At 38.2% G+C, this 16,046-nt stretch overlaps 1 protein-coding gene across 5 annotated transcripts in view; it reads right to left on the bottom strand.

The window, feature by feature from the left end:
* Nucleotides 1–16,046, bottom strand: part of csmd3b (CUB and Sushi multiple domains 3b) — a 502,030-nt gene that overhangs the window by 262,610 nt on the left and 223,374 nt on the right. For all 5 annotated transcript variants that reach the window (XM_065290793.1, XM_065290794.1, XM_065290799.1 and 2 more), the window contains exon 6: nucleotides 3,804–3,916. In XM_065290793.1, coding sequence (XP_065146865.1) covers nucleotides 3,804–3,916 — 113 coding nt within the window. The remainder of the gene's footprint in view (nucleotides 1–3,803; nucleotides 3,917–16,046) is intronic.

Raw genomic sequence — 16,046 nt, 5'->3', positions numbered from 1 at the left:
TACATGCTTTATTTAAGCTCTGGATATGCACATTTTAAATTTGATTTGCATTTCTTCAAGGTAAAACCAGTTTTTGCAAGGCAGCAAAAGTACAGTATTAATGTTTGAGGTAAATGCATGCTTTGAGCTTCAGTTCTGCATATATTAAATGGCATATTAGATGCTGTCAGTGTGCAATGCAGGAAAGACCAATTGGAATTCTGGACTGAATTAAATTTCTTCACTGATTTTGAATGCTAAACATTTAAAAAGATTATTTAAAGCCAATACAGAATAAAAATATGAATGTGAAATCTCTTATTTACGATGTACTGTCAACAAAGTGATGGCATCATACATGATGTATAAGGGATATTTAGCATGTTGTGACGTTGATCATAAAAGTTTATTTTAATCAACTGATTCTTTATTCCATCTAGACTTTACAACACTCCAAAGAGCAAAGGGTAATTTTCCACTTGTTTGACATTTAAAGGACATTAAACTACCCAACATAAGCACAGCAGGCAGGAATGAGAGTACTGTCTTTATTAAAGTTTGTGTGCTGGAGTCTTTGTAGCACTAATGGCATTAAGATTCATGGAGATTCTCAAGGAACAGCATTTGACAGAGATCTAGTGGAGTCCAGCCAAATAATTACTCCCCCAGGCCATTTCTGAATCAGTATGAGCACGCTTCAACAATCCTTCGCCCGGTGTAAATGAATGAAAGGGAGAGTGACCATCAAAGGGGGAATTTATTAGATGTGGCACACACTGCAGGGAATAAGGTGACGTGACAGAAGACCTCTGGCAAATACAGATATCTAGTTGTATTTCTAACTGACCCGCTCGGAAGCGAGTGAGAAACAATGCAAAGTCATCGGATGCCAGGAGACTGCATTTGAAATCAGGATGCCATTCGCGCATTTGCAATTCTTACGATGTTATGAAAGCCGCTACCCTGGGCCCACTGCCAACCTATTCTGCCTAGTTAACATGACTTAACTTGGATTATACCTTATTAACACGTTCACCTCTAAATGACTTCGCTTTAAATGAAAGGTTTGCTTTATGAATCTAATGTGTGCAATCTATTCTGATTATTTTGTCGACTTTGGGTTTTATTAACCCAATAGCACAGCCCTTTTTGAGTGGAGGGTGGGTAAAAAGTGATGTACCCCTTCAAATGAATATAACATATTTTGGTCTAGAAGCATAATTTTGACAATTTTCCAACGATACGATAGATGAATATTCAGCCTGATAACTGCCGATACCAATGCAGATACCAATGCTTTGGTGGTTATATTAACTCACATTAACTAATAATGAAGATTGAAAATCAAAAATAGAAAATTTATTGATCGATATAATAGTGATTTCAGTCTTTGACATGGCCTTACTCAGTCATACGGAGCCCCTAAGGGCACATGGAGCAAAAATTAAATAAAGTTTAGTTTCGCTTGCGCACGTGAAACTATTGCATGCATAGGGCTGGGTATTGGCAAGGGCCTCATGATACGATACCACGACACATGTGTCATGGCACAATGTATTGCGATACGTACGATGCAATACATTGCCTGTTGCGATACATAGCAATACTTTTTCTTTTTCCTATCAAAAATGTAAAAAAAATAAAGCTGACTTTTTTTTCTTTTTTTAAAGCCAAAGTGCTTCCACACGTCGATTTTAAAAGCTGCAGGTGTTTTTACATTGTCTGCTATTTTCTTACTCCTGCTAACTTCTGAGACATTGGCCGAATATGACAGACAACTGGTCAGCGACAACTACAGCAGTGGCGGAGCAGGTCGTTTGATGGGTTTTTGTTAAAATATCGATAGTAGAGATCGAAATATCGATACGCTATTGTGGAAAAATGAATCACGATACTGTAGTTAACAATATTTTTGCGCAGCCCTACGCGTGCGCACGTGAAACTATTGAGTTTAGTTTCGCATGCGCACATGAAACTTTTGCGTGAGCACATGAATCTAAACTTTAGATTTTTTTACTCCAATGTCACCATAGGGGCTCGGTACAATCAATATTACAGATATCAAAATTATATTTTCACAGAATGTTCTTTACATCATTATAGGATGATTTTAAGTAGAAAACAGTAAATCGCAAAAAAGGTGTGGGTTTCAACAGGTTGATGTACTTATATGGAGTAATGTATTGGACACAACTACATAAAACATTAAATAAAACAACTTTTAATATAATTTAAAAGCTTTCTTTTATATAAAAAAAAATGTTTAAGTGAAGGTTCCATTAAAACCGAATTTGAAAAACTGATGCCATTCATTACCTCATATATTGTGATTTTCTTTGTTTCGGTCTGTAGTGTAACACTGGAAATTAGTTTAATCATTAAATTTAACATAGTTTAATAAAGTTAGATTAATAATAATCTTAAGAATGTCACCCAGCCACTTTTTGTCTACCACTGACAACCGATAATCAGCCCAAAACTCTTGGCATTTCAACCGCACTCACAAGCTGGTCTCAGAGCTGCATGGAGGGATGTCTGGGGAGGCTGTGTCTATTGAAGCCAAACAGACCTGCCAGTAACAGCTTCATTTTCAGCAGATGAGCGTTTCCATCAACTGGCATCTTGAATCAGCAACAGCTGGCTAATGTGAATAAGAGCGGAGCGGCCCGGAATGGAATAGCCTTCCGTTTTGATGGCATCTCTTTCAGATGAATCAGTGGGCTAAATTGGATTTTTGCTGGGCTGTGTCCTGAAGCGCAGTGCAGATGTTGCTTTTGAACCAGGCTGCTTGTCCCAGTGAAGTGCATACCTGCTATTTCACAGTTAGAAATCAAGCGCAATTCACTGCAGCTGTGATGCATGTGTGACTAGGGAATGTACAAATAGCCTTTACGAATACTGGAGCCTATAATGTTCATCAAAGCAATTCACTGTGACCTGGGCAACAACTTGCCCATGACATGTGAATGTAAGTGGTTGCAAAAATGTCATATTAAAATAGTTATAGATGCAAGTAAAGTTCAAATTTAAGGTGCAGAATATAATCTTACCCCACATAATTCTTATGATTTTAGCAGCTATTTATTTTATAACAACACTCATGTTTTTTAAAAAAAAACTTTAGTAGTAAGAAAATAGCACATAATATGTAAGGGATGGCAAACAATTCATATTTCATAACAGTTTAAGCGAAGGGTTGTTTAGACACCGGAATTGGGTTTATGGTAAATGTGTGTAAGTAGTTCACAAACACAGGGCGCAGCCAAGCACATGAGGAAAATTATGGCTATGGATGACCTGTCAAAGCAAAAACTTAAAAAAAGCGGCTCGCCTTTCTTCTACACCCATCGTTTCATTACATTTTCCTTTTCTATGAGAAAAACAAAAGAAAGCTACTACCCCCAAAAATCAAAAAGGCATTTGTTGTTGAAATATGAGTTAGTTTGGAGAAACAGCACAAAACAAAACAATTGAACCAAAAGGAAAGAGGCATTCAAGCATTGGCAACAAAAACATCACATCTTTCCGATTATGAACTGGGAAAGTTATGGCGAAAATAGCAGAGTGCTCTGAAGTCAATGAAAATAAACAGGGTTTTGAAATAGCCTTCTTGTGCTTGCATTAATTAGACATCTGGATTAATTGATATCAAAACTTGTTTAACCCAAATTTCATGCCACATACTTGGGTTGTTTTGCACCAAAAACATTCAAATTAAGGATAATTAACTGTGTAATTAATAATACAGAGAGGACAATCTAATACAAGTTTAGTACAGTGCTGATAGGAGCAGAACTAGTAACCATGCATTTCAAATAGCTTACCTTGATAATGTGCACTAAATCCTTTGTATCTATGGTTGCTGTCAGTTACAAAATGTAACCTCAGCCAGTTCTTGTTGCTGACAATAGGAGATGGGACATTCATACCAGAAAGCCTGTAGAAAACAGAAAGACTTTTAAATTACAGCAAAAAATAAGTCATATTAACACATGAGCTGTGTGTTACAGGAAAAAGTACTTATTTACGGTAGTACATGATTTGTTTTGTAAATTAATCAGTAGCAAAGATCAATAATGCTGTCAAAAACACATGTCTGTTTATGTCATAAAAGTAGATTTTGGGGTCGATATTTTATCTTCTGAAGTATACAACTTTTGAGAGCTCACAATGTACTACAAGGTCACCAGTCTAACACTTTGACATTTTGAAACACGACTGAGAGGAGAAACCTCAACACTTAATCCAGCCATTAGTCATTGATGCAGGCCAGGTAAGATTCGACCCCTGGACGTTTGCACCCTAGGGTACAGACGCACCAAACCGACGCCAACAAAACAACGCAGATTGTAAGGTCAGCTCTGTTGCCCGTGTGCTGACTACATCTCGGTCTAAAGCATAGACTTTAAAATATGGACATAGTGTCTGTGACGTCACCTGTGGGTTTCTGAAGAGCATTTTTGAAGCCCATAGTTGGTGGAGCCTGCCGTTGCCATCTTGGCAGCGCGTCATGTGCAGATAATTGAAAATGGGCAAAGAGGCAGAATGTGGAAGGAGTTGAGGTGCCTGGTTGGTGAAACCACGCCCGCCTACTGTAGCTCGACGGTAGTGACAGCAACGGCAATTCACTTGTCACTCAAGTGGCCACGCCCTTATTTATGCAGAACTTTAAGGCTTAAAGGATAATTCCGGTATTTAACACTTTGAGTCTCATTTCTGGTTTGTTTTGAATGAACTACAGTGATGGACACAAAAATTTTGACAATGGGTCGTGTCTTGACTTTTTGACTCGTTTAGAAGCGTCTCTTAACTGCTTCAGAATGGAAGTCAATGACCATGCACAAACATGTCATTAAAAAAACACTTAACGTTCATTTTCAAAACTGTACTACTAACCGAGTGGTTCGTGGTGTTCCTTGATGATTAAAAACAAGTTTTGTAGCGAAATACAGTTTCTGTTGTGTTTTATTTGGCATTTTGTCAAATTCCATCGACTCGTCTTGGAAGACTCATTGCTCGCTAATATATCACTCCGCCGCCGGGAAACAGAAAATGGTCTGTTTACATGTCGTTTTAGTTTTTTCGCTCGGTTTCTCTCAAAAGAAATGTTTCCCATATTTGATGGCTCAGTGACCATCTTTAGGTTTGAAGTTGAGCTCGATTGTGACTGTCTATACGCTAGACACCGAGCGTACTTGTATGGCAAAGTGGTTGTCGCCATCAAGTGGTCGGGAGTGTGCTAACGCTTCAGACTCAAATATAAAGCGGAAGTATATACGCGGTTGTGAGGTATTTGAAAAAATAGTTCCACTATAGCAAATAACACGGATTGAAATCATACATTGCGCCAATATATTTGTTTTTAATCATCAACGAACAACACAAACCACTCGGTGAGTAGTACAGTTTTGAAAATGAACGTTAAGTGTTTTTTTATGACATGTTTGTGCATGGTCATTGACTTCCATTCTGAAGCAGTCAAGAGACGCTTCTAAATGAGTCAAAAAGTACAGACACAACCCATTGTCAAAATTTCTGTGTCCATCACTGTAGTTCATCCAAAACAAACCAGAAAAAGTGTTAAATACCGGAATTATCCTTTAATATAATTTGAACGGATGAGTTACAAAAAAATGTACCCTCCTAAAGTTGTCATGAATGGCAAAATTAGCAGGCTGTAAACATATATATTTTAGCTGCCTATGGGATTAACACTAGTGGCAGGTCGATTAATAACAATTTACGTTACTTCCGTGTGACTACACGAGAGAGATGGAAAAGTTGCTTCTTGGTCTAAAGTTCAACTGACTGATGAGGTAACTTTCTGTACCAGCAGTTGGCAGTAGTTCGTCTTCATTACTCAAACTGTAAACCGGAAAAGCTAGTGACTACTGGGATACAAAGCATAAACAAAGCAGTGCTCGCTTACCAGTTTCACACAAATCTCGCTCACCACAGATGGATTTGAATACATTAAAGGCATATCTTTTTAAACATTCAGGTATTAAAATAAGAGATGGGAAAAATGAGATTGGCGCTCTGTGCGTTCCCTCGTGACTTTGTCATTTGCTTGCTTCGTCTCTTCCGTCTCATTTTCTTGTGTATGGTTGGCTATGCCGAACGAATCAAAATGAATCGAAGGAAAAAGCTGACGGTGCAGAACGCACTTGAAAAACTATGTAAGACGATGTTCAAACCTGCCCAACGTCAGCTTGGTGTGTACCTAGTTTTACACAAACGCATGCACACAGAAGTTTAGTCAAGCGAGAGCGTGTGTTGTGAATAAGGGTTGCGGTGCACCAGAGGTCATTCGAAACCTCCCACCCCTTCAGCCATCAAGATGCTCCATCTTCATCCTGCATCTGTCTTACTTTATTGATGAGTAACTGGAGATGTCATTAAAGGACATGACCACATGAATCACACTTTAATGGCCTTAACAGGCTGGAGCAGGGCCATATCATTACTGTTATCTTTCTGTATCTCTCTTTCGCTCTAACTCACACACACACAGTATTCATGTAATCATTAAACTAAAGGTGCAATCTTTCATTTCTGTGGCACTGGCGGCACCAAATGGAATTGCAGTTTGCAATATTTATGATAATAATGTCTTTGAACTTATTTCCCGGTCTGCCACTGGTCCTTTAACAGATAGACTCATGCTATTGGTTTATGCATTGCTGCTGTTTTGGGCTCTCAAGTAGAAAGAACTTCGCTTTGTCAAAAAGTTCTGGGGCCTACAAATAAAATATGCATTAACATCTCATTCAAAAGATCGCATCTTGCATCATACCGTATTTATGTAAAGTCAAATGCGTCTTTCGCTTGGTTTCACACAAGCAAAACATTCTATCTATGAGATTTCAGAAAGCTTTCTCAGCCGCCCAAATGGCCAACTGACTTTCCTGACATCTGAGTAATGTATCTTTGAAATATGCATTCATGCTTACAACAAAAACTGTATGAGTTTGTTTGTCACAGTCTTGTCACAGAGGGAAGCAGTCACAAAACAGCGTGAATTGCATACATACAGTAAACATTTCCCTCTACATAACTTCACATGTACGGTACGGGGTTTAAAGCATCTAATATGGAGTCTCATAAAAGATACATCTGTTCGTATAAAACAGGGTTCTTAAATTAATTATGGTGTTAGGGTCAAAATCATTTCGGTTCTGCGGTTTCGTAAGCATAATTTAATTTAAGAAATGAAGTATGGTAAATGCCCTTCCCTATATTTAAAGGAATAACATGGCTTAATCCTTTATAATATTTGAAATCAAATTTACTTGTAGTCCTTTTCATAATAGTAGTGTATTGTAAAAGCAGCTTTAGAAAAAATGTAAAGGAAAGAAAGAGACAAACTACAACCTCTATGTGAGCAAGCCAAAGGCGACAGAGTTGAAATTAATTGAACAGACAGCTCACTCACATCCATGTAGTTGGGCCCTCCATTCTGCACTATGCTACAATAATTTGAACTGAAATCCCAGGTATAACAACACAAAAACCACAACACTTTGGTCCCAGAAAATTTCCGTAAAATTGGCTGAAAGGCTTCTGTGTGAACATAAACACGTCCCATAAATGTTCTGGGATCACTCCCATAAAGAGGACTTAGTAACATCGCCATAACATTTACGGAACACATCCTGTGTGAACAAGAGGCAGAAATATTGTCGCAAGGGTCATGTCGTAGTGAGGACATGCATGTTATCGCAACAAGAAGTTATGGTTCAGCTCTTTGACACAAAGATTTAAACGTAGATCAACATTCACAACGAGAAATGTCAGTAAACTGGACTAAAGCAGAGACTGATGATTGGTGAATGATCTCAGCTTCAGCGCTGATATTGACGAGCTCCTTATGATCTTGTCATAAACAAAAAAATCTGAAAGATAAATCATGGATAATAAGCAAACATCAGACACTGTGGAAAAAGCGTACCAAGTGCTAGACTTTAAATATGTCACGTGACTTTATGGGATCTTTACAGTATGTGTGTGAATGCACGTACAGATTACGGAAAATCATTGGCAGTGTGAATGAACCAAAAATCAAACGATCCCTGAATAAATCCCAGACACATTTTCCATTTTCCGTAATCTCTGTGTAAAACGGGCATTTCACACGGTACGCTGCAAAAGGTGGAATCACTATGAGCTCCATAAAATGTTCCGTGATTGATTGTAGAGATGCAACAATACAGTTGGTCCATGGGTCAATACTTACCTCGATTTTTAAACCACGCTTTATTGTTCGCTTCGGTTCTAGCCCATTAAAGTGTTTTTACATTATTCTATGCGTATAGACGGTTTCAGCAGTAACAACATAAACTAGTGTCTTTCATGGAAAACACGTAAATTCCGGTAAACTCTGTAAAAGAATACATAACAACAAAGTCCTTTTAAAGCAGTTAATTTATATAACAAGCAAAATAAACAACACATAGATTACCTAGCAAACCAAAACATTTGTTATTTTCGACGAGGTATTTGTTTAAGAGTTCAGTTTCAGCAACTAGTCAGACCATTAAACAAACAGAAACCGGAAGAAAAGTTCTGACCGGACGTGTAATTGCGTCACCGCACGTGCGTCTGATGAAACCGTCTACTGTATAGGCAACAGTAACAGTTTTAACTGCAATTCTCTTTATTTCACGTGAATACAAAAATCTACTTTTGATAAATTAGAAAAATAAACATACATCAAAACATAAATTGGCCATTTTAAATAAATATACCTATACTTAAGTAAATTAAACATAACAGTACTGCAATACAGTTGCTCTCATTTAGAATATAAATTGCAACATCACTTTTACACAGTACACCATATATTCTCGTTCCTTGGTCAAGATAACTCGAGATTTACCTTTGCGTCATGCAGATTTTTCTATTTTTGGGGATGACGCGTTTGAGGGGGATAATCTGACACCAGCATCGCAAACATAGTTAGCCGACAGTAGCCCATAGTGACTTAATATTTACTCCCGGGAAGGCGCATGGATTTGAAGACACAAACAAATGTGCTAGGAATAATAAAACGGATGGATTTGCATGCATAAACAAACAAACAAACAAACTGCAATTTATATCTGTGATATTGGACCGTGGAGGTCGTACTGAACGATTCAATATTATATGGAGAATTGTGGCATTCAGAATTGGTTGTTAATAATCTATTAATGATTGGTTAATGCCTAGGTGGTTGCCACTCACATAAAGATACAATATTTTTATTTTAAGGATTTTGGGGGTTCATGAGCACTGTGTGTGGACCGCCTCCACCTCGCCTGTGAAACCGCCCGCCTTTTGCTGCTTTCCACATTCTAGACAATTGCGACTGCTGCATCCCATCTGAAAGGGCCACAACAAGCATCAGCTTAAGATGATTCAAGTGAAAGAGGAAATTTTATCACCCACTAAATTACATGGGTACGTATCTACTCCATTCTTAATAAAAATGTACTATATAGCCTTCACATAAAAAGCTTAAGGTTAATTTCAACACAGTATTGGGTCAAAAAAAGACAAAGCCAGCTGTTGGTTCGAATTTACCCAAACAATGTTTATCTTTACTCCAACAAAGGGTTAAAACAACGCAGCATAGATCCATTTTTGTTTTTTTAGTTTAGTATGGGTGTGTCTGTATCATCTAGTAGTAACCGTCATGATATTGCATGTGGTTTAATTAAATAAGTGTGAATTTTGCAGTAACATAATTTGTCCAGAGCTGGAGAGCATGGCAGTGTTGAGCCAACCCACAACTCCAGCACCCAGATTCCTTACTGCCTATTCTATTCCCGAATAAATCACCAGGAGAGCCGATAAAGCCTTTCACATGGATAAATGTCTTTTAATCAGCTCACTACAAGGTGTCTGTACTAGAGCAAGCTTGTCTGCTAGATGTGTGTGTTAAAACACGTGGGAAAGACAAGGTCAGAAACAAGAAGGTTATCAAACACATGGATAAGTAAGAAGAGGTAGAAACTCCATCTCCATACAGTTAATACACATGTATGTATATTTCATGTACAGTAGAGTTTTTAGTAAATTTGTAAAGCATATTTATAGCGATTATCTTAATTTTCTCACATGTGTGTGTTTTTCTTGCTTCCCATTCAATATGGGTCAACAAACAATGCCCGTTGACAAGTCAAATATTCATCATACAGTAAATATTGACTATTCTAGCATTCACAGATGAATGAATAAATCATCAGAAAATGGTTTCCACCGTATTTGCAGCTTCATGTTTTTAAATTTAACTACAGTGATTACAAAATATACTATGTATTCAAATGCAAAAGTCATTTTGTTCCTAAATTGAAACATCTGAATAAAAACGAATAAATTGGGTGACACACTTCAGTTACATATGTTCAAACAAAAAAAATACTGATCAGATCACATCACACATACATGGACCATGTAAAGAGCTGGAAGGACACACAGAGGACTCCTTTCATTTGTGTATTCCAAGTGTGATGCTTTCAAATCTCTACCTGCCATTCGCCATATATCCGGCCCTTGTGTGTAATCCTACATTAGAGTTTAATGCGCTCTCTCTCCCACATTTGATTTATTCGATCACGATGGAGCCAAACTCTGATTGCGAGTCCGAGTTGATCTCTGACACACCCAGTGACAGCGGAAATGTTAATTGATTACACGTTTAGCAATTACATTAACCATAATGATACCAATGCCCCTAGAATAGCAAGAGGCTGAGACAGTAAAGGGAAATTGGATAAAATGCTGATGATGAGAACTGGAAGAGTGATACTCAGACATGATAAGAAATAGTAATGTAAATGTAGGATAAAGAAGGTGTAAAGTAGATGGAACAAAAGAGACTTTATCTACAGTATGCACCCTCAAGGTCTATAAGACGACTCTCAGCCAGTGTATTCTGACAAAGAAGTCGCACAAAAACATTGATGACATCTCAACAGTCATCAAAGCATCCAGAGAGTGACGTTACATACCTTACATTAAAAGCAATGACTCCAGTCATTTCAAAGAAAAGTACCGCACAGTCACACACAAATTAGACAATTTTATTATGCCAGCTTTAATATGGTACATATGTGGCAGATTTTAGTCGCGGTCTATGCCGTATGTGACTAGACAAATCAATAGACCTAAACGTAGCAGATTGTCTGATTCCAGAAACTGAAATGTGCCTGCAAAACACATCGACTTTAAAGAAAAAATAAACTAAACCTAGACATCTCTATGAAGAAAGGAAATATGGGAGAGTATAATGGATTTGTCGAGCTTTTTAAGCTTTTGCCATGCGAGTCACGTCGCTTGTCAGATCGATAGCTCTTAGTGATTCTGTGCAAAATTAGGAGAGATTCATTATTCCCCGAATGACAGCCGTTAGCATGTTCCTTAACCAGGGAATCTGTCTTAATTGTCCAGCCTCTAATTAAGACAGGTAGCAATGCTAACAGTGGCTCTCCTCTTTTTGCCACACATATAAGCATAGACACATACTGTACAGTATTACTTACACAGCCGTGGCGATTTCATGAGAAGCACAATTTTTTTTTTACACTTTTGATGTTTCTTGTAAAGTTTCATGTAAAGCTTTTAAGCACTTAAGTAAATGCATGTATAAAATATCCTATATCAATGTCTGTTTGCTAAAGTAACATGTTTATACAGAGAAAAAAAAGATTATGTCCATACAAATAAGTCAAATTAAGCCAGGCTTTATATGTAAAATATGGGTCTATACAAATACTTGAATGCTTGATTATAAGTGTTTTGCATAACAGGTTATAAAAGACGGTTTTATCAGACACGCGTGTGTTGCCCCAGTTATGCGCATGGGCAGAAGTTAACTTCCGGTCTGGCTAGCGACAACTGACCTCTGGAAAACAAATATCTTCTGGAAAATAAACACGTTTCGGTATCCAAAAGACGAGGAGAGACAGTAAGCAACATGTATCACCACTCCAGAGCGAATTTGGCAGACGGGCAATAATTTCAAGTGGCCTTTTTCGTGATCCTACACACTTTTGTTGGTGTGTAATGTTGCTGTTAGAGCATACATAATGCCTGCAAAATAATAAAGCTCAAAGTTCAATGCCAAGCGATACATTTTTTTAACAGAATTCGCTTTTCAATTAGTACAAACGTCTGGTTTGGACTACAACCCTCTACTTCCCGGATATATGACGTCAATATAAGAGTTTTTGACTAACCTCCGCCCACAGAAATATACACGGCGCAAGCTAAGCTACGCTGCTGTCGAATTACAACACACTAAACAAGCTACATAATCAGAACTCATTACGTATAACTGAAGAAGGGACTTTATAGAATAAGGAAGACATCAGCCCATTTTTTTATATCAGCGGTATAGACCGTTTCAGCAGTAACAACATAAACAAGCGGCTGTCGCGGTCCGCACCTAACTTCCGGTAAACTCCGCTAAGAATAAATAATAACAATGTTCTTTAAACGTAGTTTATTTATATAACAAGCAAAAAAAACAACACATAGATTAGGAAACCAAAACATTTGTTATTTTCGACGAGGCATTCGTTCAAGAAATCAGTTTAGTTACTAGTCAGACCATTAAAAAAACGAAACCGGAAGTAAGGTTCGGATCCAGACGTGTATCACGTACATCCGATGAAACCGTCTATAGAGATAAGTAAATTGTGTGAAACATGAACAAAATATATTGCACACCGTAAACACAACCAAATCTTCGAAAATGCAGGAAAAACTGGACCTTTAAGGATATGTAGCTAAGATTGTATAAATTAATCATACACAGTATTGGTACATTCACACAAGGAATCATCGCTAATGCTTGATGTAGGGCATGTCTTAAGCATGGCCCTGATGCGATCATTATAGTGACAACAGACAATCACCCAATCACATATTGATTGGGTCTTCTTCCTCTACCTTCCTCAGGAGAAATGAATGCAAGGGGGCGCACTGGAAGACCCATCCAAGATGGCAGCCAGGCTGATACGTCAGCTTCAATAGGCAGCATCAGTCTATGAGGCATCTAGGTATATAATGTATATGGTGGCCACAACACATGCTTCTCTGTTCTCTGGTCTTGCATAAACTTAATTGGCTGGCTCTGCACTAGGTTATTTGCATACGGCAATCTGATATGCTGACGCCTCCGTGGAGCTTGAAAAGTTGAGAAATGTTTAACTTCGGCCATAAGCAACGCCAGTGACATGACGTCGACAGATCAACAATTCAGTTCGCCGACGCATGATGTCACCCATTCAAAGTAAATGAGAAGCGCTAACGCTAACACCCTGTACAAATGTACTGTAATGTTAGCTCAGTGTAATGGTTGATTAGCTTTATTAGGGGACGATCACACCAAACGTGTTTTAAACGCCTGGAAATGCAAGGCATGCTGCACTGGTTTTTTTGGTTACTTTTAAAAAGAACACTGCGGTACAGCTTTTTATATTGCTAGGTAACCACCGAGGTAGCTGTCCTGTCAATCAAATATTGAAACGTGAGCACTCTTTTGCTGTTAACTGTCAAATTAGCAGGAACTTTAAAATGAGGGTGCTTGCTCTGACCTTGATCAAGGGTGAGAGGTGCACAAACACGCAGGAGACAGTGAGTGAGTGCAGTTTCTGGTTATAACGAAAGACCCGCCTCTCCCCTCATTCGATTGGACAATGGGAAAAAAGCATATTACATCGGCTGCTTTTCCGCTCAGTCTACCAGAAGTTAAGTTTGGGCAACAAAAGCCATTTGTTTATGTTGTTGCTGCTGGAACAGTCTAAAAACTCATTATTTTTGGTCTCATCCGGACGACATGCTTCAATGGCAGTCGATGAGAACCTCATGAGTATTATTTCTTTGAAAAAGCTTTGATTGATTAAAGCCTAATGTCCAATAAGCAATGCATTTTGTGCCACCTGACTGCCCAGATTTCTTTTTGTACACTGAAAAAGCTCTCAAATAAATAAACAGTTGAAACCTCTGCACCATTGCCTCTGAGATATAGATGCATTTATTTAAGCTGTCATAATTACTTTATTTCATTGCAATATGTAACACAGTCCAAATCATCCTACATAATGTAAAGACCATTGAGTGAAAATCTAACCTTGATATCTTTTATAGTATGATTGAAGAGTAAAGCTTTGATGCTCCTAATCTCAAAAATAAGTAATGAGACCTTAGCCTGGATTTCACAGACAGAGTCACATATTCAATCCCATTGATTATAATTTTATATTGCCAGCAAAATAACTGTGAACAAAACCATGATCGCCAATGACGTGCACAGTATTAAATTCATTATTGTACATTCACAATACATCAATAAATATCATTTTTACAAATAGATGTTTTGAAATGTATCAACCTCCTGTGTATCTGAGCTCTCATGGTGGGGCAGCAAATAAAAAAGAGAAACAAATAGAGAAATAGTGTAATAGAGCTATGCAGCGAGAGAAAGAGAGAGTAAGAGCAAAGCAGGCTCTACAGCATGGGTCTCACACCGGTGGACGCCTCATCAATCACGGGCAGCGGCGGTTCAGACGAATGAGAGGCCGCTGGGAAGCCGCTCGCGTCTCTCCATCAAACTGATGTTTTGAAAGTAAGTAATCAGTGTTCTCCACGGGCACTCCTTCTGTGGCAGAGCACCCCTTCTTTTTGACACTCCGCCCTCCCCCCTCGCTGTGGTGCTCTCTTGTTTTTTGCTACATAGAGTCAAGGCCTCTCCACCTCGTGGCACTGTGGGAGCCATATTTTATCCATCTCAGCGCGGTGGGAGGGAGCGGGTTTCTGTCCGAACGACAAGGTGCTTTTTGTGCACAATCATGCTAGGCGGACACAGGGAAAAAAAAACAGATGAAGTTCACTGAGAAAAGCCTGGATGGTGGCTATATTCATTATTTCTCCAGGTGACTTACTGGAGCTCCCGAGTTCGATAAATGGACAAAAAGTCAAATTTAGGAATAACTCGCAGTACTTCTCATACCCGCTACACAGGTTTTTCAACACCGCTGTGTCAGTACAAACAATAATTCCATTACTCTGTAAAAATTTGCTGTGTTGGACTCTACGGAGCTTATGTAAATGAGAAACCACCACATCTAGGCATCCCGCACGCCGGTCACATTTCCACATGAATATCGTGTTTGGCCGAAGACCAAAACCTCCATTTTGAGGATCAGATTGAGAGGGAGGAAGGAAGGCGGTGTGGCACGCTGGAAAATAAATGAACCTCGCGCGCAGCTAATGACCTCGCAATGCTTTTACTCGGAAGCATATTTCACCGCTGGCTTGGTATCCAACACCTCCAAAAGCTATTTCAATAAAGCTTGTATTTACGGTGAGCAATGTACAATGACAAATGTCATTATAGTTCAGCAAGCTGATTCCTCTTTTATAGCACATGACTCACAGGGGTGCTTGTACTTGTTTTGTAGTTATTATATCAGTTATTTCGGTTATGAAGCACAAAGCGATCCTGTGGTTCCCACGTGAATGTGATTAAGGCAGTAACACTAAAATGATGTAATAATGCAGTATGTTATCACAGTTAAAAGCTGTTTGATTGAAATTGAATATTAGACTTCTGAATCATAACTGATTTAATAACTACAAAACAAGTACAAGCACCTCTGTGAGTCATGTGCTATAAAAGAGGAATCAGCTTGCATTTCTCACAGGTGCCATCTGTGATTGTGTATAAAATATGTTTGTGCGTGTGTATTAAACAATTTTATTATTATTTAACAGTTTATAGCCAACTAATAATGTCAACATTAACTGTGTAACTCTGTGACCTGTTTTTTTGTAAGCTAACCCGGAAGTTAGTGGGATACTGGTTCCCTCGCAAAAAAGCTCATTAATTTTTCCCATAGACTTTTAGATTATCACAAAAAAATAAGCTTTGTTTTAACAAAAGTTTATGACACTTGCATTTTTTGTCCAACACAACTTTTATGAATTTTGAAGTATAAATTCGGCTTTTTATATTTCTAGTAAATGCTTCTACACATTAAAATTCATAAAATTTGTATTCATCTGTGAAGATTAACCTG

This window comes from Paramisgurnus dabryanus, chromosome 19 (genome assembly GCF_030506205.2).
Source record: "Paramisgurnus dabryanus chromosome 19, PD_genome_1.1, whole genome shotgun sequence".
Lineage (NCBI taxonomy): Eukaryota > Metazoa > Chordata > Actinopteri > Cypriniformes > Cobitidae > Paramisgurnus > Paramisgurnus dabryanus.
This window is presented reverse-complemented; position numbering and strand designations above follow the sequence as displayed.